Source organism: Mirounga leonina, unplaced genomic scaffold, assembly GCF_011800145.1.
Source record: "Mirounga leonina isolate KUSES-001 unplaced genomic scaffold, KU_Mleo_1.0 Mir_114, whole genome shotgun sequence".
NCBI lineage: Eukaryota > Metazoa > Chordata > Mammalia > Carnivora > Phocidae > Mirounga > Mirounga leonina.
The window spans coordinates 53,453,196-53,473,631 of NW_023270265.1; the positions used below are offsets into that span (position 1 = coordinate 53,453,196).

Below are 20,436 nucleotides of genomic sequence, written 5' to 3' on the forward strand. Positions count from 1 at the left end.
TTTGACCCTCCCCGCCCCCAGCCCATGGACTGTCTAACGGCGCTGGCTCCCCCCCCAGAGAGACCTGGAGCTGGCTCTCCCTTGACCCCTGGCCACCAGCCTGGGAGACTCTTGGGACACAGGGTCCTGGCTACTCAGTCCCTCACCCTGGTCTCCACGTGGGCCAGGATGGCTTGGGGCCCGGTGGGAGGACGCTTCCTGGGGACGTATCTGTTCTTCCTATGGCCACCCTCAAGTCTGGCTGAGTGTCCAAGTCTGTGGACAGCGGCTTCTCCCAGGGCTTCCCTGGTCCGCTGTGGTGCCCACAGGTGGTGGCGGTACGTCCCACCCTGGGGACCTCTGAGACCAGGGCGGACTTCCCTCCCACTTCCTGCCTCCAGCAGACAAACCGTGACTCCCCATGGAGCTTCTGGTCGCCTCCTGGGAGCCGGCCTCACAGGCACACCCCCGGGCCCCGGGGCTGGACTTCCCGCACTCGCTCGCTCACTCGGCAAACACAGCTGAGCCCCACCACGGCACGGCGCTCGACAGAGGGACTCCAGTCCTGCCGTGCACCCCGGGTCACAGACCGCACTGCAGACACGTGATGCAGACACTGGACCTTGTCGTTTACTAAAGCGCTTACACCAAAAACGATGGTGTTCCTTGTCCAGGGACCACCGTGGGCCTCCAGGGACCGAGGGCCTCACCCCCAGGGCCAGCCTCTACCCCAAATACAGGCGGCTCCCCCACCACTGGGACCCAAGGGAGTGCACAGGGCAGGGGAGGGTTCTGGGGGTCCAGGCAGCTGTGGGGTCAGCCCCAATGCAGAGCCCCCAGAGGGACTCTCCTCCCCCTGCCCAAGGGTCCCCGTGCGAGCCGGGCAGAGCAGGCTGAGGAGGAAGCACCAGAGCAGATCAGACTCAGGATGGCCCTGGCATGACCCCGAGCAGAACTGGGGTTCAGGGGCAGGGCCCCCGGAGGAGGGGTGCCTATGGGGGGGAGGGCTGGGTGGTGGGTCCTCGGAGGGGCAGTCAAGGTCCTTGCCCCGGGGGGGTCACCCGATGGCCAGGTGTGGCAGCCCGTACAGGACCAAGTTGAGGACGATGGGCAGCCGCTCCTGGTCGCTGAGCTGTGGCGGGAGGGACAGCAGTTTGACCCTGGAGGCCCACGGAGGCTCACCTGAGGGAGAGTGAGACCGCGCTCGTGGCCTGCACGGAGCACTGGGGGCAGGGCGCACGGTGCACGACGGTGCAGACACGGCCCCACCATGGACACGGCCACACATGTACACCATGGACACCGAGGCCCACGGGCGGTGGCACCCGGCCAGGGAGGGACCTCGCCAGGCCCAGGCCGGCCTGTCGCCTCCACACCACACCACTCCCAGCACCGTGGGGCCAGGCGGCTCCTCCTCCTGCCATCAGCCGGCTGCCACCACTGACCGTGGGGTGTCCCTTCCTTCCAAGGCACATCCACACAGAACAACAGAGGCCACACAGGCGCCCCTTCCTCTGTCCCCAAAGCAGCTCGTTAGCAGCTCCTCACACCACTGGCTCTTCCAGGGTCCTCCGCCCTCACGCACCTGCCGGTGCTCCCTCCCTCCCGCACGCACTCAACAGCCTTCACGGTCTGGTAACCGTGTTCTGGGCACTGTGCACCACGTCACTTCTAAATTTTAAGCTCCTTTTGTGGGGTATAGTTTGAAGGTTTCCTGCTCCCGCCCCAGAGAGCACGCCTGGGCTTCCAGAACTTGGGCGCCTTGAGCCCTTCTAACGCCCAGTGTGTTCAGCCCTGAGGATCTCATGGGAGGCTGTGCTCTCCGTCGGCACACGCTGAGCCGTGGAAGCGGCCCGGTAACGGCAGGCACCCCAGCCCAGCAGCGCCGCTGGGACGCTGGCTGGGAGGTGGCCCAGTACAGCCTGAGCGGCGGCAGGGACAGGGGACAGCCTCTGTTACCGTGGTTCCTCGGCTCACCAGATCCCATGTTCTGAAGGAGACGGACTGCTCTCCCGATCGGCCTGCCAACTGTCAACAGACCTAGGAAGGAAGCATCCCTCAGACTGGTCAGGGGCACCGCCGGCAGGCTTCTGGGGAGGCCCACAGGGCTGCGGACGGGCCCGGGACACCCGCACCCACTCACTTTCCCACAGGATGCCGGCCCGCAGCGCGTTGTCCTGCAGGATTGTCGGCCACTGGTTTGTCAGGATGCTCCTGACCCCCACCAGACTCAGAAGGATGGCAGTCTTGATGGGCTCCTCCAAGGTCAGCTGGGGCACGCTGCAGGGGATCGAGCTCCAGTGGGATGGCCCGAGCCGACCCCAGTCCACAGCCCAAATAGCACCAAGTATTGGGCTGACAGCTCTTCAAGTGCTTGAACCAATGAAGAACACCCTCCCCCCGACTCCGCCCCCCTGCCCCCCCCCCCATGTGAAATGCCATTTAACAAGACAAGGCATTCCGGAGTGCCACCAAATCCCTCCGGACCACTCCCAGCCTTGCGGGGAAGTCAGGAGGCAGAGCATCCATCTTGAGATGGCAGCCCACACAGGCCCTGGGGTGCATGTGATGTGGGGAGCTCTGAAGCCAGGGCACCCTCCCAGCTGCTGGCCCCCTGGCCCCTGGCCCAGTCCCTGCAGGCCTTAGTCTTCCACTGGAGCTCCCCTCCCTCTTCTGCTGCACCCCCCCCCCCACCAGCCTCTTCCAGGGTGGGGTCTGGGGGCAGATGGCTCTGCCCATGGGACGCAGGGGCACTCTGTCCCCTCACACTCCCCAGGGAGCGCATCCATCAGTCCTAGGCCCCCCAGGCACCCCCATTCAGTGTGTGGAGGCCAGGCTGCTGGCCCAAGCTGGTGCAGGCACCTCTTGTTCTCTGAGTTCTCCATACGCCGCCACATGCTCTTGTAGGACCGCGTCAGGCCCAGCAGGACCATCATCTGGCACTCTGCAGGACACAAGAGGGGCAGCTCAGCAGCCGCACGCCCAGGAGTGGGAGGCCAGTGCAGGCTGGTGGTGTCACCCAGGGCGTGGGGCAATCAGGGAAATAAATGCAGCCCAATAAGGCCGAGGCTCGGGATTGACGTCCATAGACCCTTTCCCAAGACCCGCCGGCTGCACCAGCGCACGGGGACACTATCTACTTCCAGAACCCCACACCCTTCCCAGTCTTCTCGTGCAATCGGCTCAGCTCCCAGCATGCCATGCCAACAAGGCAGCCCAGCCTGCCGGGGGCGGTCTCAGGCACATGGCCCCGTGTGTCCGCTGGAACAGCAACACTTGGCCACGGGCATGCCGAGAGCCCCATGTGCACAGGCTTGGCTGTGTACTTCCTGGAGTGGTCTGGCTGAGGGCAGGCTCGGGGGGCCATCCCCAGGGGCAGGCAGAACCTCCAACGGTCGGGAATAGCATAGGGCCCCAGTGGTGTTGGCCCCACACGAGCCTGGGGAGCTTAAGAACGCCTCTGACCTCATGCATCTGAGAAGGCCTGTTTCTACCTCCTCTAGGGGTAAGGAATGCGCCGGTGACAGGCTTCTGGGGTGGGCTGGACTGTTGCGTGGCCCATCTCCAGGGGCTGGGAAGGAGACTGGTAGCAGGTGATGGTGTGGGGGTGTTCAGGTGCCCTGACCACAGGACACATGTCCACGTTCTTGTTATGCTGTCGTCACTGGGCCATGTGCCTCTTGAGGGTCCCCGAAAAGGCTCTCCTAGCAACTATGCAGTGTGCCAGTCAGCCTCTGCCTCAGGAGAAGGTCACTCAAGGGCAAGCCAGACCACCCGCTCAGAAGTCCTCAGGGGACGGCCAGACAGAATACAAGGCCTAGAGTGCCCACATTTATGCTAGGAGTTGGGGGTGGGGTGGGGGTTGTGGTCAGTGTGTTCTGGAAATGCCCACCCTAGCCCTCCTGGACTCTGCAGGCCCAGCCCTGGGGGTGACCCTTCCAGCTCCTGCCTCCGGCTGCACCTGTCAGGTCTAGAACTCTGAACTGGGTCTCTGAGAAGTGGAGGAGGGGTACGAGGGCAGGAGGAGGCTTCCCCCAGAGCCCCGCTGTGCTTCCAGAGTCCCTTTCTCAGACAGACGATGACTGATGGCGACGCAAGGGGCCTTGCTCTGTCCCTGTGTGGATCCATCTCATGCACTGGGGTCCTGGCAGAGCGTCGAGCATCTGGGGCCCTGAGGGACTGCCTCACCTCGTAGGTTCATGGCAGCCAACCTTTCCACCAGTATGTGGGACAGGAAGCTCTCCATCCCGTAGAAGAAGAAGCCGCTGCAGCTGCCCAGGAGCTGCTCCCACTCGGCCTGGCTGCAAAGGGAAGGAGGGTGGCCTGGTGGTGGGAGCCAGAGGCCGGCAGCTGGCGTCCCAGGGTGTCCCCGGGGTGCTTTGAAAGCAAAGCCTGTCCTGTGCTCCTCACTCCCCGTCCCACCCCTCTGCTAGGACAGGGCTAATGTACACTCTCCTGATGCCAGAGTCAGCCTCCATCCTGCGTCCTATCCACATGGTTCTCCGGGGAAAGGACCTCGGGTCCCTGGAATGAACTCCCATCTCACTGAGCAGTGGCTCTGGAAAGTGCTAGAAGGACACTTCCCTGATGGCCAACCACTCCCAGGTCTCTGAGAGAACCCACAGGGGAGTGTCCCTGCCCCCAGCAGTCCACACCACTCCAGCAGGCCCCGCCCACTGCCCACAGGCCCCACCCACGTGCAACCCTGGCCTTCTCCGGCGGGCCCCTCTACAATGCTGCCCCTCCTCCTCTCACAGGCCCCGCCCACTCACAGCCCCGCCGTCTCTCTCGCAGCCCCGCCCCACGGGCCCCGCCCTTCACTCGAAGCCCCGCCCCACGCCCCCCCTCCCTCGCAGCCCCGCCCACGGGCCCCGCCCTTCTCTCGCGCAGCCCTGCTCTCCCGCAGCCCCGCCCCTCTCCAGCAGGTTCTCCTCCTACAATCCCCCCAAGTCCCAGAGCCAGGGGCACGCCCTGCACTGGGCAAAAACACACGCCCGCGTGCCAGGTCCTCGTCTGTAAAGTGGGGATGAGGACAATGACGCCACCATGCAGGCACCATGAGGACCAAGGAGCCCACTGTGTGATGAAGAAAGGCCAGACACCAGGAGCCTCTGGGGGTGGGGGTGGCAGGGGGTTTGGCAGGACAAAATGCGGGGTCAGGGTTGGGGGGGGCCTGGGGGAAAGAGGGAGGAGAGAGGGACAAGGGGGAGACGGAGGACAGCGGTCCCTCCCACCGTGTGTGGGGCACCCCCAGCTGGCTCACATCAACCTGCTGGCTGCAGGACAGTGTCCCCAGAACCCCGACACCAACCTGGGGAAGTGCTTATTTCCCAGATGTCCCACCCAGAGAGCAGTGAACGTGTCTCGGAATCTTTCCAAAATTTCCCGGGTGACGAAGACAGGAGTCAGCCTTTCTGCAACAGGAAATGAATGGAGCTTGTCTCAGACGTGGGACACTGAGGGAGATGGGCAGCAGGCAGTCCCCTGGCGCGGCCCCTCGTGTAGAGACACAGGACGTGGTGGAGTCAACGTTTACTGCGTGTGGAAATGTCAGTGCTCCTTCCCGCCCTCCTTTGTAAAGAGATTTTACTCTTGATCTTAGCCAAAGGCCGAGAAGTGATGTAAAACCAATTTAGCAAAAGAAGAGCCCGCAAGAATTAGACACTTAGAGCTGCCCTGGGCAGCAGGAAGTCCCGTTTGGGGCTCTGAGAAGGGGGGCAGCGGGCCTCGCTTCAGGGGTTCACTTTTCCTACAGCTATGGTCCCGACTTGGCTGTGATGGCCACGGCCGCAGGACCCCACTCCCCCTGTGGTCAGTGTAACGGGAGGCAGCCGAGGGTGGAGCCCAGAGGGTGGTGAATGTCGAGTGTGTGCACGTGTGCACGCATCAGGGGCCCATGGGAGGCACTCACCTATGCCCTGGGCCTCCCCGTAGGGGTCCACGATGACTAGCTCTGGGTTAAGGAGAAACAGCGCTTGCGCCTGGGTGTCCCAGACGGCGGGGCCGGTAAAGGATACACTTGAAGTTGTCGGCGTCGACTACGATGCAGTCCGGGGGGATGAGCCGGGGCGGAGCGTCCTGCACCAGAGACCAGGGTTGTTGGGGGGTCCTGCGTCCTGCAGGGGGGGACCCAGCCTCCCCAGGCCCATCTGCCCACCTTCTGTCCCTTCTTCGCTGGACTCCTCTTCTTGCCTCTGCCCTCCTTCTTCACGGTCCCTTCGGCTGCGGACAACAAAAGAAGGTGGTGTTTGGGGCTAGAATAGTTGGTGGCACACAGCATTATGAACACAATAAATGTCCCTGAACTGTTCACTTTAAAAAGGTTATTTTTTTCACCTTAATTAAAAAAAAAAAAAGTAGTGGAAACAACTGACTTTAATTTTTGTAAAGGTGAAAGAGCTGTAGTTTCTGAAATGTAAAGACTTGCAGGGCTGGGGAAAACCCGAGGCGGGAGTCCTCAAGGAAGGAACCATCACCAGAGGCCCTGCTGCCTACCCGGCTGACCATTCACACACCATGTCGGGCACCCACCAGTGTGCCCGCGGTGTGGCCCAGTCACAGGGCCGGGCCCGGCTGGTTCCTCTGCCTCCTGCACAAGGATTTACACTTCTCTGTTCTAGTGGCTTGCAGATTCTTTTGGAGGGTCCAAAAATAATGACAGTTCACTTCCTCCCTTCTGCCCTCATGCCTCTCACTTCTGCACGTCTACCCGCATTGCAGCTCCCGCAGAGAAGGGACGGAGGTGCGGCCGAGGCTCCTGCTGTGTCCTGACAGCGCGCTGCCCGGGGTGTGCCGTCAGGAAGGAGGCTTGCTCTAGGTCTGGATGGAGCCTCCACCAGGGTGAGGTATGTCCACTCTGTCCCGGTTTGCTAAGAATTTCTAGTATGAACGCACACATTTTATCAAATGCTCTTTTCCTGCAGCAACTGAGATGCTTGTAACTTCGTTTTCCTTTAATCCAATATAATGACACTTGCAAATTTTTGAGGTCAGACTGGGTGATGCAAGTTCTATTTTTCTTTCTCGTGCTGGTCTTGGCAGTTTGGGTGTCAGGGGCCGACAGAAGGCTAGGACGGGTTGGTCCCTTTTCCCTACTCCAGGGAGATCTGTTAAGACTGATGTGAACTGTTTCCGGAAAGTCTGGTAGATCTCAAAGGAGTAAAGCTGTTCATCTCCTTTCCTTGCTGGTTCTGAGAGTGTTTGGGGTTTTCCTTCTTGAGTCTGTGAGCTGTTTTTCCCCAGGACTTGGTCTGCTTTGCCTAAGGGTTTGGATATACTGTTGTTAGGTCTCTTAGGATCTTTTAAATCTCTGATGCATCTTTAGAGTCTGAGTCTCTTTTCATTCCCAACTTTGTGTATTTGTGCACCATCCGCCTTTTTTCTTGATCATTCTTACCAGAATGTGTCTATTTTATGAGTTAAAAAAAAAAAATTATTTCCAGGGCACCTGGGTGGCTCAGTCGGTTAAGCGTCTGCCTTCGGCTCAGGTCATGATCCCAGGGTCCTGGGATCGAGCCCCACGTCGGGCTCCCTGCTCGGCCGGGAAGCCTGTTTCTCCCTCTGCCGCTCCCCCTGCTTGTGAGCACTTGCTCTCTCTCTGTCAAATAAACAACATCTTTAAAAAAATTTGTTTTGCTTTCTATTTTGTTGATGTCTGCTCACGTGTTTATTGTACCCTTTCCTCTGCTTTGAGTTTTTTTTTCTTTTGCTGTTCTTGCTCTAACTTCATAAATTTGATGCTTAGCTTGCACACTTCCAACCTTTTCCTTTTCTGATATGAACATCCAAAGCTGTGAGACCCTTCCAGACCCTGCGGCCATAGCACTCCACCAGCCTTGGACTTCCTGCCATCCTTTCTCCTGAGGCCCGGGAGATACGCAGAAGTGTGTTTTTAAATTTGAGATGAATGGGATTTAAGAAATCCTCCTTTGGGTAGTGGCTTCTGAGCTGATCACGCCGTGGTGTCGGCCAAGGTGGTCGTCACTCCAGGTGTTGTTCCTGGGGAGAACGTCCCCAGTTGTACGGCTCCGGGTCTGTCCACGGCGCGGCTCAGACTCTGCTTTTCCTCTGTTTGCCCGACCTGCCAGACGTGGGGCGTGCGTGATCTACCACCGCGGGACGGGTGCCCCCGTCTTGCCCTAGTTTTTGACTGCTCGTTGCTTCACATAGTTTGAGGTGATTTTATCCTGCTGACAAACCGACTGTTACCACCATGGAATGACCCCAGCCCTGACGGTGCCTACGGCCGTCAGGTCTGTTCCGCGAGACAATGGGTCACTCCATCTGTCTGTCCGTTCTCTGGCCTGCTGTCAAACCCATGTCCCCGGCTTCGGCGCGCCTCGTCATCCACGCTGCCACGGAGTTGACCGGTGTGGCCCACTTATTTATTTATGTTTTAGTTTGTGACCCACATGGACTAGTCTCCACCACTTTGCCTTTTGATTTTTATTTGCTCCGTTCACTGGCTGCTAACAGCTTGGGTGAGGTGTTCGGATCCTTTGCTGTTCTTGTTCGTGTCCCACCGATTCTCTGCTTTTGGTGGTTCTCCTTAAAGAGTTACCAGGAACATTTCACCCGCAAACGTGCATGCAGCCAGAGCAGCTCACAGCCCCGACAACACCCCTCTGGGTGTGCGGGACCCTGGGGGTCAGCACTCAGTCACGCATAGAGAGACTGACCTCACACCTCGCAGGTTTTTTGTTAGAGTTTGGGTGCGTTTTCTCTTGCTGCTGTAACAAACCACCACACACATTTAGCATCTCACAGACCTGGAGGTCGGGGTCGAACGCGTCCCACTGGGCTAAAACCAAGGTGTGTGCAGGGCTATTTCCTCCTGGGGAGAATCGGTTCCGGCCTTCTCCAGCCTCCGGTGGCCTCAGCTCCAGGGCCTCCCCATCTTCAGAGGCGGCAGCATGGCCTCTTCCCATGTCTCTGTGACCCTCCTGCGTCCGTCTTAGGAGGAGCTCGGTGCTGCCATCGGGCCTCCCGGCTCATCCAGGACACTCTCCCGTGTCGGGACGGTCACCAGGTCACACTCCCAGATCCTGGGGAGCAGGGTGTGCATGCGTCCGGGCCGCCACTCGTCCTGCCACCCAGGGTGGCTCTTCTCTGCCGCCCCCGCCACGGCAACACGGGCCACGCGGAGCCGAGGAGAAAGGACCCTCCCGTAAATGGTGCCCCCGAGGGGAAGAAACGGAACCGCACTGTACGCTGCGGGTCAGGAGGGTGAATACCACGTAAAAGGCAGGAAAGAAAAACAGATGTATTTACGGGATATCATGGGAGAATAGCTTCATGATTGTGACGTAAGAAAACAAGTTTTAAAAAAAGACCCCAAAGCACAAGCGATTACGCAGAAGATTGATAGATTGGACTATATTAAAATATTGTGTTCAAACGGCACCATTTAGGTGAGAGAATGGACAAGCTCCAGAGCGGGAGGAGGCATCTGTCGTAAATAATAAGAAAATCCATATGCAAACCTACGGAAACCCCACAAAACGAAAAGAACAAAAACCAGATAACCTGGCAAAACTTGGCCCTAGACGTGGACACAAGTGAGTCCATGGCATGGCCGGCGGGGGGGCGGCGTATTCTCTCTCCTGTTATTTGAGGGGGTCTTGGACATGGCGAGCTCGTCCACAAAGGACCCTCCCTCCTCACCGTCTGCACAGGAGAGGCAAATACCCCTGCTGTCGGTCTCCACCGGCCCCATCCGCTCTTCATCCCACTTTCCCTCTTTTTCTGCCTTTTGTGCATTCTCGTGTATTTTGTGCTCCCCTTCATCTTCTCCGTCGGTGTGCAGGCTGCAGCCCTCGGACTTTCTGCGGTGACATAAGGATGCGTGGTCTCCACCGGGAAGTCGGGGTCACTCCGGGCCTCGCTTCTGGGTGTTCCGTGGTGGCTGCCGAAACACTGCTGGGGTTCTCGTCACTCTGAACACCCGCCCTGGAGTCTCCTCTCCGCTTCCTGTGTCTGGGACTTATGGAAACTTCTGGACACATGGGATTATGGTTTTCGTCAGATCTGGGGTGGGGGGACACTGGCCATTATTAATTCCTGTATTCCTTCTCTGGACTCATGGCCCGTCCTCCATGGGGTCGGCCCCATTCTCGGGGACCAGGTTCCGCACGGCCTGCCCTCCAGTGTCCGAGACCCACCACTCCATCTATTTCGGGTTTTCACTTGTTTCTGTTAGAAGGGCAATTTGGTCCTTCTTACCTTCTCCTGGATGGAAGCCAAAGTCCAAACTATTTGTTTTTAGTTGAACACATTTATTGAAGTGCAGCAAAGAGCACAGAGCACAAGCCTCCAGCCTGGACAGGTTCACATGCTGGGCACATGGGGGCGCGAGCAGCCCCCAGCACAGGACAGGGTCAGCCCGAGTCCCCAGCTGCCCCCAGGCCTGAGTGCCATCCGTCCTCCCGGTCCCCTCCCTCCCTGCCCCTCACCACCTAGGAAATGAGTAGCCATGTCGTTGGTCACCACCCATCCCCGGTTTGTGGGCCAAGAACAATGTTTAGTTTCTCCTTCGGTGGACCTTTAGCACCTCTCAGACACTGGGCGCAGAGTAGGTGCTCTGTGACTATGAACGGATGAGGGCCTAGAAGAAAGCGTGAACATCTGATAAGAAGCATCTGACAGGAGTCCGCGGGAGGTACTTTAGACGGACCTGGTTGGAGGGTCAGCATAGTGTGGCCAAGGGCGCTCTTACCTGTCTCCTCTTTGTGGAGGCGATGGCATAACATCTGCAGGGAGAACTCCCGGGACACGGAGGAGACCACGGCCTCCTCAAACACAGAGAGGCCTTCCAGCGGCAGCTCCAGAAGATCCTTGTCCACAATGAGGATGGTGTTGTCTGCAGCCTCGAGCTGAACTGCGGACAGGGGACACCAGCTACGAAGGCAGAGGGAGACGCGCTCCCGCGGGCGGGCAAACCCCTGGGGCGGGCCTGCTGGTCCGGGTCTGTACGTCCTTGTGGACGTCGTTCGACTGCACACAGACGAAGAAGTCTGAGCTGGGCTCAGCGCGTGAGGAGTGGGGCCCGGGGCGCGCCCGGGCTCTCTGGGGGATGGACACTGGTTCTGGTGGCACGGCTAAGTCACAGCTCAGACCCGGGTGGGGCCCAGGTCACAGGGTCGTCGGGTCCTCCCTGGTTTGAGGACCTGCCCCCACATGGGCAGCCAATTCCTGGGGCAGGTCCAGGAATGCCATGAGTCCTTCTAATCACGGAACCCCCTTTCGAAGGATGAAGATGTGCGCTAAAGGATTTGCACCCCTGCGATGTGGCAGCTTCTCCAAGTGACCACGGAGCCCTCGGAGAAGCTGCCGGACCTGCCTGGCTCGTGAGAAAACCTGCTCTTTGTGACAGGTGTGAAGGGGACGAAGGGCGAGGCCACGAGACACCTGAACTGAATTAACTATATGTACAAAGTAAAAACAAATCACTTAAAAGTGAGCAAAGGCCTTAATCTGGGGAATTTTTAGGGCAGAATCTCAGTTCACAGAAGTGACCTCAGGTGGGCAAGCTCTGGCCCCTCACCCTAAGGGCGGCCCCGGGCGGCCGCGGGCACTGGCATGTGAGCCGGAGTGACCACGTCTAGGGCGAGGTGTTGGCCCGAGGGCACCGCCAGGCACTTTTGGAAATCAAAGCACCCTTGGATAGAGCAGCCCCTCCTTTCCCTTCTATTGAGTAATTCTGTGGGGGCGACAGAAAAGGCGCGCGATGAAAATGCCTTCGAGAAAAACGATTTACAAAGCCGCAGGCGCCGGGTGGGAGGCAGAAGCCCCCGGACGTGCCACGCCCCTGGCCACTTGTGGGGTGTGCGTGATGGAGCCAGCACGTCTCCCACACGTGTAAGCACAGCGAGTGAGAACCAGACAGTCCGTCCTGGTGGCACAGAGGTGATCGGGAAGCCACCGCTCAGGCGCCGGGGCCCTCTCCCCCGCGGCGACTGCACCCGGCACATTCACCCTTCCTCCAGGAGATCGGCAGGTCACTGACGCAGAAGCTCGTCTGCCCCTCGTGTCGTCTGGGGCACACGCAGCCTGCCAGCTTTCCCAGGAAGGGCGGGCGTGCGGGGGTCTGTGGTGCGGCCAGCAGCAGCACCAAGCCCCCACCCAGGGCGCTGGCTCGGGGCTGCGCACACAACCTCCTGGGGACCTTCCCACCTCCCTGGGAGGCCTCTGGGGGGCCTGTTCCCGCCCCGCCTGCGCTCTCGGGTGAATCCCAGCCCAAGTTCTCCCGCAGAAGCTCCCGTCAGGCCCCCACTCACCATGGGGCGGGGACACTTTCCTTTCCTTGTCTTTGCCCTTTGATTTCCCGGAATCCGCAGCAGGCGTGGGAATCTGTGTTCTAGAAGTCAAAGGCATGTCCAGGTTCTTAAAAACACGTGAACATCACATGTGCTAAGAATGGGAGGAACATCAGGGCAGTGAGCCCCACGAGGCACGTTCCATAACTCACTCCCGGGTACCCGTCTCCCTGTACTGGGGGCCAGGGATCAGAGCACTCACAGGAGCAGACGGGACTCAGGATTGTCTCTGACCTATGGGCAGACCTCAAACGTACCGCTCGCTCAACTGCCCAAGCCCTCTGCCTTCTTCTCTACCGAGCATAAATCACAGGGGCTCAGGACTGGGCCGCGCTCCCCACTCCCACCCTGCACCAGCAACAGAAGGGACCTGAGTGGCTGGGACATGCCCCCAGAGAAGATTTTCAGCAGCCCTAGGGCTTATTCCCTACAGCAGATGGTCCTGAGTCGGGCATTGCGGATGTGAATTCAGCATGGCCTGATTCAGCACAGAGCAAAGCTCATCAACTTCACAGCATCAGCGACTCGGACTTCCACGTGGGAACAGCATTCCCCCACCCCACAGCCGGCTCATTCTGGGATTCGGGGAGGCAGCAGAGCTGGCCTGCAGGCTGAGCCCCCCACCCTGTCCGCCCTGGCTCCCGGGTATCCTATTCCTGGCTGCTCCCAGCATTTTGGGGCACTGCTGGGGACGGAGACATGGTGACCCTCCTGTCTGTCCCGAGGAGAGTGCCAACTTTGCACCCGAAACCCACCCCCGCCGGGATGTAGCCAGCCCCTCCCTCGCCCTCTGTGGCCTCTGCCCTCAGGGCTGGCAGCTGTCAGCCCACGGCAGGTACCTGGCCGCAGGGCTGCTGAGCACTGGGAACAGTGGCCTCAGGTACTCCTCCATGGATGCCAGGACATCACTGAATCTCTGCAGAGAGTGTCCTTCCTTTTTAAGGTGCACACTTTCCAATTCCTGTCTCAACCCAAACATCAGCCCGTGATTAGAAGTGTCTAAGGGTGGGGGCCTCATAAAATCCCAACCCTATTAAAGCAAAGAGTGGGAAGGACCCTGCAGGGCCCTCGAACATGCCCTTCCCAAAAAAAGCCTGGCGGCCAGGGGCCCATTCGGCTGCAGAACAGGGCTCCCTGCACCCGCCTACCCCAGGACCAGGGCCCACCAGATCCCCCTGCAGGCAGTGCTCCTTGCCGTGTCCGCCCGCCCCGTCCTCCGAGAGGTCACCCTGGCATCCCGGCCCCAAAGGGTCTCTGCTGACATCAAGAGGCAGCCGCACCAGACTCGCTCAAGGATTCAGAGAACTGGCTGCCCTGTGGGGACCCCGACCTGAGTGTCCAGCAGTGCCTGGGGTCTGGATGGCCAGTGCCATCCACCTGGCCCTGCCTGCCCCACCTTGCTGCAGCCGGGCCAGGGTCTTGGTCCCCTGCATGGCGGCGGCAGCAGCCCTGGGAGCTGGGCTCATGGGTCTTACCGTGCCTGAGCTCAGGGCCAGGTCCTCATTGTGCACCGCAGCCTGGGTCAGCTCCCGGAACTGCTGGGCACTGGCCAACAGGCAGGAGAAGGTGTCCGGGCTCACGGCCATCCGTGCTACCTTGCAGGAGCCTGTGGAGACCGACACCCCTGCTGTCCCCACCCCACGGCCTCACAGACCACCCTCTGGGCCAAGGACAGAGTGGGGGGTGTGCATGAACGCCGGGAGTGGGTAATAGTGAGCAAACTGTGGGCACAGGGTTTCTCCACGTGAGAAGAAGTTCCTGGCTATGGACACAGCTCGCTCGTAGGCACTCACAGTAGCTGTCAAAAGTGGGGACACAGATGGATGTCTCCGTTCCACAGCCCTCCTTCATTTTAAATGAAATGCTAAGTGGAGTTATATGCCAGAGACGTTAAGGAAGAAAGTGGGAATGTAGTGTTTTTTTGGGAGAAGAAATTCTGGAGGGGGGAGGGGGTGGCTGGTCCATCTCGGGGCCGCTGGTGGTCCGGGAAACACCCCTGTCTCCTTCCCTGTCTCTCACGGGCTCAACAAACCCCACTGGGCAAGCACATGGAGGGCTGGGTCGCCAAGCCCCCCAGGTATGCGTCATGGCCCCTGCCTGTGGCAGCCCTGCACAGTGAGTGCCCTACAACGTGGGGGAGGCCCGATGAACACCTTCCGCGGCAGAACTCACCTCCCACCTGGAGCACCTTCCCTTTGGCCGCGGGGATGGACTTGGGTCTCTCATAGGCTGTGCAGTACAGACAGGCCCTGTTGGCGGGACACAGGGCAGGGTCGAAGCCCAGCTCGTGGGGTCCCGAGTCGGTGAACCACATACACCCCAGCAGGAGCCCCCTCCCCATGAATGCCGTGGCCAAGTCAAGACACAGAATTGAAACAGGCCCATCTGGGCACAGGCGAGGGTTCTGCTCCATGGCGAGGGAGGCCTTCAGCAGACGCACAGGTCCCATGCTGCGGACAGCAGGCGGATCGGGGTCCCCAGGGGCCCCAGCCTGCCTCTCCCAGGGGGTTGCTGCCCCACCCCATCTCAGCTGGGAGCCTCTGCCAGTCCGTGTTGGTCCAGCCACGGCCTTCGGTCCATAACATGCCCTCCATCGTCGCAGCCCGGGTGCTGTGTTCCCGCCGCCCGGAGACTTCTTAACAGGGTCGGGCCGGCCCCAGAACGGGAGTAGGAAGGCTTTACCTGTCCGGCGAGTGCTGCAGGATGAGGATCCGAAAGGTAGGCGGGATTTCATTCAGGAGGTTAAAATGCTGCTCAGTGACCCTTAGATTCTGCCACGCCTGTGTGTGATAAACAGGATCAACCGACCGTGCACAATGCAGGCCCAGTCGCTGAGATGTCTGCTAGGCTTTGTGCGGGGCCTCAGGCCAGGTGCCCCGCGGCCGGGCTGGGGCGCGACCCCTGCAGGACTCGCGGCCGCCACAAGGGGCAGAGGGCGCACGCGGACTCCACCGGGATCCCCCGAGCTTCCACCCCGGGCCTCCGTCACAAACCTGACCCGCCGGACACGAGCAAGCCCAAGAACCCAAACAAGTGACCAACGGAAGATCCTCCAGCAACCTGGTGTCTTCCCTCCGTCCTCCTCCCGGTCCCCTGAACGCCACGCGTGTGGGCAGGCGCGCGCGCCCCTGCCCTCCCATGCGCCCCCCGCGCCCCTGCCCCGCCGCGCGCCCCGCCAGCCCGGCCCCGCTCCTCCCACCTGCGCCCCGGCTCCGCGCCCTCCTGGATGAGCACGACAGCCCACGAGCGCACGTCCCCACTTGCCGACGAAGCCAGCTTCGCGTTTGCAAGCGCCCACTGGGGTCCGCACTGGCGTCCACGCGTGCGGGCGGAGCAGAGAGAAGGCAGAAAATGCTCAGCGGGCCGCACCCACCTGCCCGGATGGGAAGCCGAGCCCAGCCTGTGTCCCCTCCGGGCAGTGCCCGCCCGCTTTGGCCGAAGCTGCAGGACGGGCCTCCAGGCACGTGTTCCCGGGGGCCGGGGAGCGTCTCTGCTCAGCGCAGGCCGCCCGCCGTGCTTCCAGAAAGGCTCTTCCATCGATGCGCCCCGCTGCTCCATTGCAGATGTTCAGGTGGGGGTCTAGCAGTGACTGAATGCAGTTTTAATTTTTGCAATTCCCTGAAAACGAATGAAGGTGGGTGCCATTAAAAACGTCTGTGGACCATTTGGGTATCTTTTGTGGCATTCCAGTCTTGTAGTTTTTCTTCTCTGTCTGTCCTTTTCTCATTGAAGGGAGCACAGAATGCGTGCTCTGAGGGTCTCCTCTGGGGCTTGCTTTTTAGGTTTTTATTTTAACTCCAGTAGAGTTAACACAGTGTAATATTTGTTTCAGGTGTACATCATAGTGATTCCACACTCGCGTACATCACCTAGTGCTCAGCACAAGTGCATACCTTCATCCCCTCTCCCGCCTCCTCCCACCTCCCCTCTGGTGACCATCAGCGTGTTCTCTAGAGTGAACAGCCTGTTTCCTGGCTTGTCTTTTTCCCTTTGCTCATTTTGTTTCTTAAATTCCACATAAGTGCAATCATATGGTATTAGCCCTTCTCTGACTTACTTCACTTAGCATAATACTTTTTAGCTGTATCCACATCATTGCAAATGGCAAGATCCCATCCTTTCTGATGGCTGAATAATATTCCATTGTATACACAGACCACATTTTCTTTATCCATTCATCAGTCCATGGGCACTTGGGCAGCTTCCATAGCTTGTCTATTGTAAATAATGCTGCTAATAAACACTGGGGTTCATGTATCCTTTTGAATTGGTGTTTTTGTATTTCTTGGGTAAATACCCAGTATTGCAATTGCTGGGTCATAGGGTAGCTCTATTTTCAACTTTTCGAGGAACCTCCATACTGTTTTCCAGAGTGGCTGCACCAGCTTGCATTCCCACCAACAGTGCAGGAGGGTTCCCCTTTCTCCGCATCCTCGCCAATTGGGCCTGGAATTTTCTTTGTGGGGATGTTTTTAATAAAAGATTTGACTTCTTTAACAGATAATAAATCATTCAGATTTTCTATTCTGTCAGCTTTGATAGGTTGTATTTTTTGAGAAATTTCTCTATTCCATCCAGATTGCCAAACTTTACCAGAGCACAGTCGTACAGAATATTCCCTTATTGGCTTTTTGAAGTCTGAAGGATCTCCATGATGTCTTTTTATTGCTGATAGTGGAATTTGGGGCTTGCTTTCTTTCTTTTTTTTCCTTTTCAAGTCTTCCTAAATGTTCATCAATTTTATTAGTTTTCTCTTTGGAACCCTTCTACCACTGTTGGTTTCCTCTACCATATATTTGTTTTAATTCCATTGTTTCTGTCGTGTTTCTTATTTGTTACCTTCTATTTTTCTTAGAGGTGTTTTTATTCTAGCTTCTAGAAGTCAAAACCTAAACTACTGTTTTTAAGATCTTCTCCCTGTATTCAAGGCTGTATTTTTCCTTAAGCCCTGCTTTAGACAAGTCTTATAGGTTTTGATATATGACATTTTCATTCTCCAAGTCAGTTTAAAATATTTTCTAAATTTCATTGTGAATTCTCCTTTGACTAATTGATGATGGTAAGTATATTGTTTAATTTCAGATTAATTGTATCTTTCAGTTATTGGTTGCTAATTTAATTGCACTACGGCTGGACAACAAAGGGAATGATTTCCCTTGGTTGGAGAGTCTTGAGGTTTGCTATGGCCCGGCACCAGTCCATCCTGGCGCACGCTCCCTGCACACTTGGAAAGAAGAGAACCCAGTCATGGTCGGTGCTGCGCTCTGTGAGCGTCTCTGTGAATGTCCGCGCAGACCTGCACACGAACAGCTTTCCTACACACCCCTGTGTGCTTACTTCCAGGGGAAGCCGAGCCGGCAGTGGGTCTCCCACCGGATGCGGGCCTGTCCAGTGCTGCTGTTATTCCTGTCACTTCTGTTTCGTGCATTGGAAGCTACATCATTGTACGTACAGACCGAGGGTGCTGATTCCCTGTCGCCTGATCCCCGGGTCACCTGGCTTTCATCCGATGAGTATCTTCATGACTTAGATACTGTTTCTCACCTTTTCCATCCAACATCTCTGTGTCCTTATATGTGAAGCAGGTCTCATTTAAGCAGCATGTGATTGGATTTTGTTGTTCTTGTCAACCAATCTGACAATTTTAAGTCTTTGACTGTAGGGTTTGGTCGACTTACATTTATTGTAATTATATATATATTTGGGTTTTGAAATACAATTGCCCTGCCTTTTTTCTACTGGGAACATATGTTTTTATATTCTCTCTCCTCACTCTTTTTGCCTGTCTTTGGGATAATAAAATACTATTATTTGAATTTTTTCTTTTTATTAACTTAGTTACACATTAATTTAGTGGTTACCCTAGGGACCATGACATTCACCTTTGGCTTATTATAATCTAATAAAAATGTAATTTCACCCTTCCCTAGTAGTGACAGAAGCTCTGCATTGTAAACTCTGTTTAATCTTTCCTGCTTTTTGCATCATTGTCTTTCATTTTACTTCCACAAAATAAGCTCAGCTCCACAAGATGTTAAAATTACTGTTTTACACACTTAGGATTTATTTCCTTGTACGTAAATATTTGCCTCTGTGGGATTCTTGGTTCTCTTGTGCATTCTGGTGTTTCTGTCTGGCCGGCCCTCCTAGCTTCTTGTGCTGCAGGCCACCTGGCGGCCCACTCCCTCGGTTTCTGTGCGTCCATGCGTGTCTGTGCTCTGCGGTGGGCAGTGGTCTCCCGGCCGGCTCGCAGGCGCCCGTGGCTCCTTGCTGGCGGCCCTTGGGGTTTCTGACCTGGGCAGCAGCGGCTCGGTGCTTGTGGATGCACTGCGGCTTTCTTGTGTTCCTCCTGAGTGGGGATGCCGGCACTCCTGAGCCTGGGGGCTCGTGAGTTTGGGGAGACCGTAAGCCATCGTGTCACTATTGTCTCAGCTCATCCCTGCTTCCCTCTCCAGCGGGGCGATCTTCTGCTAGTCCGCCCTCCCTGTGCCGTGCTCGCGCTCCCTGAGAAGACCTCACATGGCGTCTTGCTGGAGCCGGTGTCCTTGAGGCCCCTTCCTCCCAGGAGGGTCCTTATTTCCCAGGTGCCATGAGAACCACAAGGAGTTTCAGGCAAACTCCCTGCAGCCCAGGATGCAGCTGCAGTCCCCAGGTGGGTCGTCCCAGCCTGCTGCGAGTCCCAGCAGGTCAGCACTGACACGGGGCGGGGGGCAGTCGGGGACAGCTCGCTGCGGACAGCTTCCCCTCTCAGGAGCTGTAGCTCAGCCTGCTCTCCTGTCCACAGCAGAGGCTTAAGGACAGCAGTTTCTGCTCATCACCAGGCTCCTGCTGTGGCTGCTGGGGTGGCCTGGCTGTGGTCCGTGCCCCACCCCCAAGTGCAGCCGACCCCCGAGTCTGACTGGTCTGTGCACCTGACCCAGTCAGTGCAGGTCTTCCGCAAGGATCCCTGAGACAGCAGGAGGAGGAGCCCGCACAGCACTCCAGATGGAGTTGGCCGCCACGGACCCGCCCCGCCCCGCCACGGCGCCACGGACCCGCCCGCCACGGACCCGTCCTGCCACCGCCCCGCCACGGACCCTCCCCGCCACCCACCCACCCCGCCACCGACCCGCCCCGCCACAGACCCGCATCGCCATGGACCAAGCCCCTGCACCCCCCACATCCAGCCCCATCCTCAGCACTGCACGTGCATCACCGTATTTGGTCCCTCAAGGTTCCTCTGAGGTGGGTTACGCCCACCCCAGCCTCAGTGGACACACATGGACGTGTCCTCCAAGGGTCGGCGCGTGGGCTGTGCTGCTTCTCCGGGTGGACTGGCCCGCTCCTCCCTGCACCAGTGACGGCCTGCACTGCTCTTCAGGAGAAGGCGAGACTTTCCAGCACCGGCGCTCAGTGGGGGATGATTCTGGGGACCTTTGTGGTTGTCACAGCTGGGGCAGGGGCTGCCAGCATCTGGTGAGCACCCACGGTGCACAGGACGCCCCACCACAAATGACGACCCAGCCCCAAGCATCAGAGGAGAAGAGAAGCTCTGGACGAAGGGCTGAGGTCGGACCCACGCAGGTGCGCACAGAGCAGCAGGGGAGGAGGACGAGTGGGATCGGTCAGAGTGCTCCAGGCTGCCGTCCCGATTCGTTGCATTTCATCAAGTTCCGTTTCCTTAAACACCCCAGTTCACACCTGCTCATCCAAGCCGATAGGACATGCTAGCGTCTGCAGTGTTTTACTGCGGGCTGAAAGAAGCACGCCCCCTCCAGAAGACCCTCGGGGGCCCTGTCCCCTCCCGACCTGCTGCAGGCCTGGGCATTACAGTCACCAGGAGGCCCTCGAGGAGGCAGAGGTCAGAGAGGGCGAGTGACGCCCCCAGAACCACACAGCTATCGACAGAGTGGCACCACTGGGCTGTGTGGCCCAGGCAGGCGCGGACGGCTCGCTCACCTTGGAAATGACAGCCAATGTCTGCTCCACGCTCGCAAAGAAGCTGGTGGACGTCCTCCCCTTCTGCTTCAGCTGGTGCTCGAGCTGCAGCAGGGCCGCGAGCTGCGAGCTGCTGGTGCTGGCCGTGGCCGTGAACAGGACATCCCGCATCATTTCTGAAGCCAGGCAGCTCTGAAACAGACACGGGACGGGGCCGAGGGCCTGA

At 58.3% G+C, this 20,436-nt stretch overlaps 1 protein-coding gene across 1 annotated transcript in view; it reads right to left on the bottom strand.

The window, feature by feature from the left end:
• Positions 1–1,036: 1,036 nt before the first annotated feature.
• The window catches only part of CFAP46 (cilia and flagella associated protein 46), a 99,540-nt gene continuing 80,140 nt past the window's right edge, over positions 1,037–20,436 (bottom strand). Inside the window, 15 exon segments of the mRNA XM_034987446.1 lie at positions 1,037–1,139; positions 1,957–2,019; positions 2,842–2,923; positions 4,168–4,280; positions 5,291–5,393; positions 5,891–5,926; positions 5,997–6,057; positions 6,137–6,201; positions 10,694–10,875; positions 12,251–12,334; positions 13,133–13,254; positions 13,769–13,899; positions 14,466–14,542; positions 14,976–15,073; positions 20,232–20,402. Of these exon segments, the coding sequence (XP_034843337.1) occupies positions 1,037–1,139; positions 1,957–2,019; positions 2,842–2,923; positions 4,168–4,280; positions 5,291–5,393; positions 5,891–5,926; positions 5,997–6,057; positions 6,137–6,201; positions 10,694–10,875; positions 12,251–12,334; positions 13,133–13,254; positions 13,769–13,899; positions 14,466–14,542; positions 14,976–15,073; positions 20,232–20,402 (1,491 nt within the window).